This window comes from Bison bison, unplaced genomic scaffold (assembly GCF_000754665.1).
Source record: "Bison bison bison isolate TAMUID 2011002044 unplaced genomic scaffold, Bison_UMD1.0 scf7180017864464, whole genome shotgun sequence".
NCBI lineage: Eukaryota > Metazoa > Chordata > Mammalia > Artiodactyla > Bovidae > Bison > Bison bison.
In genome coordinates, this window is record NW_011495025.1 from 6,291,960 (window position 1) to 6,293,334 (window position 1,375).

Here is a 1,375-nt window from a genome sequence, read left to right on the forward strand (position 1 = left end):
GAGGAAGCCGCCCCCGCAGGCGGCGCGCTCTGGGAGCGGCGTCCGGGCCGGAGTTCCAAGTGCAGCCAGAGCCCGGGCGCGGGCGCCCACATTCCATTCCGGTGGAAGGGCGCGGGCGGGGTGCGAGTCGCTGACCCGCCCCCTTGCCTGCCCGCAGGGAAAGGGTTTCAGGAGCTGTCACTGCCTGCGTGACTTGAGATAATGCTTGGGTCCCCGTTACCGGCCAGTCACTTCTACCTCGATTGACCAAAGTGCGGGGAGAGAGGTAAACCACTTTATGGGATAGTGAGAAAAAACGAGATCCAGCCTGAACTGATGTCTGCACCAGGGGCAAAATCTTTCCTTCATCTGAAAACTATCAATACTGACAAACTCCTAGCGCTGACTTCCTTGGCCTTTGGAGGGCGGCCCTCCTCGCCCCAATTATGCTGCTTTTTGGATGGTCTCTTTGGTTGGCTTCTCTCTCCACACTTTGTGGGGACCCCAAGGATATGGTCCTGGGGCTTCTGAATGGCTGGTGCTCCGCGTGAGGTCCGCAGATCCCTTCCCACCACCCCACCACACGTGACTAGTGGAATCCTACACATCCAGCTCGACACTCTGCAGTTGTCTCAAACTTCATTCATCCCAAACGACATTTATTATTTATTATCTTTTCACCTCTTCTCTAAGCCTGCTTCACCTTCTGTATCCCCGGTTGAGATCTGAGGCATCCCTCAACTCCCCAAACTACACTTCATGTTATCCTCATCTACCTACTCTTGTCCTACACTTCATTTTCCCCAAACTGTCTTACTTCTGCCCCACAAATATCTCTCGGATAGGACCTCTGATACTCATTCCTACTGTCAATGATTTTTGTCCAGGGCCCTTAGAGCTTGTTTTAGTCTTCATTGGAACAATGGATCTGCCAACTCCACCTTCCTTCTCCACTTCCTGATATCCACTGTTTCCAAATTACGTTCTGGAACCAAACCTATTCCTGTCACATTGATGCTTAGACCTCTATGGAGGCTTCTGACAGCTTAAAGGATAGCATTTAATTTCTGTAGTTTGACTTAGTAAATTTTCACAATCTGCTCCTATATTTTTTGCTAGGGTTGTCATAACAAAGTACCACAGACTGGGTGTCTCAAACAGCATTTATTTTCTCACAGTTCTAGAGGCTGGAAGTCTCAGATCAGGGTGTTGACAAGGTTGGTTTCTTCTGAGGCCTCTCTCCTTGGCTTGTAGGTGGCTGTCTTCTCCCTGCGTCTTCACATGCCCTTACCTCTGTGTGCATCTGTGTCCTAATTTCCTCTTCTTACCTGGACTGCAAGGAGATCCAACCAGTCCATTCTGAAGGAGATCAGCCCTGGGATTTCTTTGGAGGGAA

At 50.5% G+C, this 1,375-nt stretch overlaps 1 protein-coding gene across 1 annotated transcript in view; it reads right to left on the reverse strand.

Annotated features, from left to right (window-relative positions):
- PKD2 (polycystic kidney disease 2 (autosomal dominant)) overlaps window positions 1-894 on the reverse strand; it is a 59,833-nt gene extending 58,939 nt beyond the window's left edge. Inside the window, exons 1-2 of the mRNA XM_010860229.1 lie at window positions 797-894; window positions 18-147 (exon numbers count right to left, since the gene is read on the reverse strand). Of these exons, the coding sequence (XP_010858531.1) occupies window positions 18-147; window positions 797-894 (228 nt within the window). The remainder of the gene's footprint in view (window positions 1-17; window positions 148-796) is intronic.
- Window positions 895-1,375: the final 481 nt, after the last annotated feature.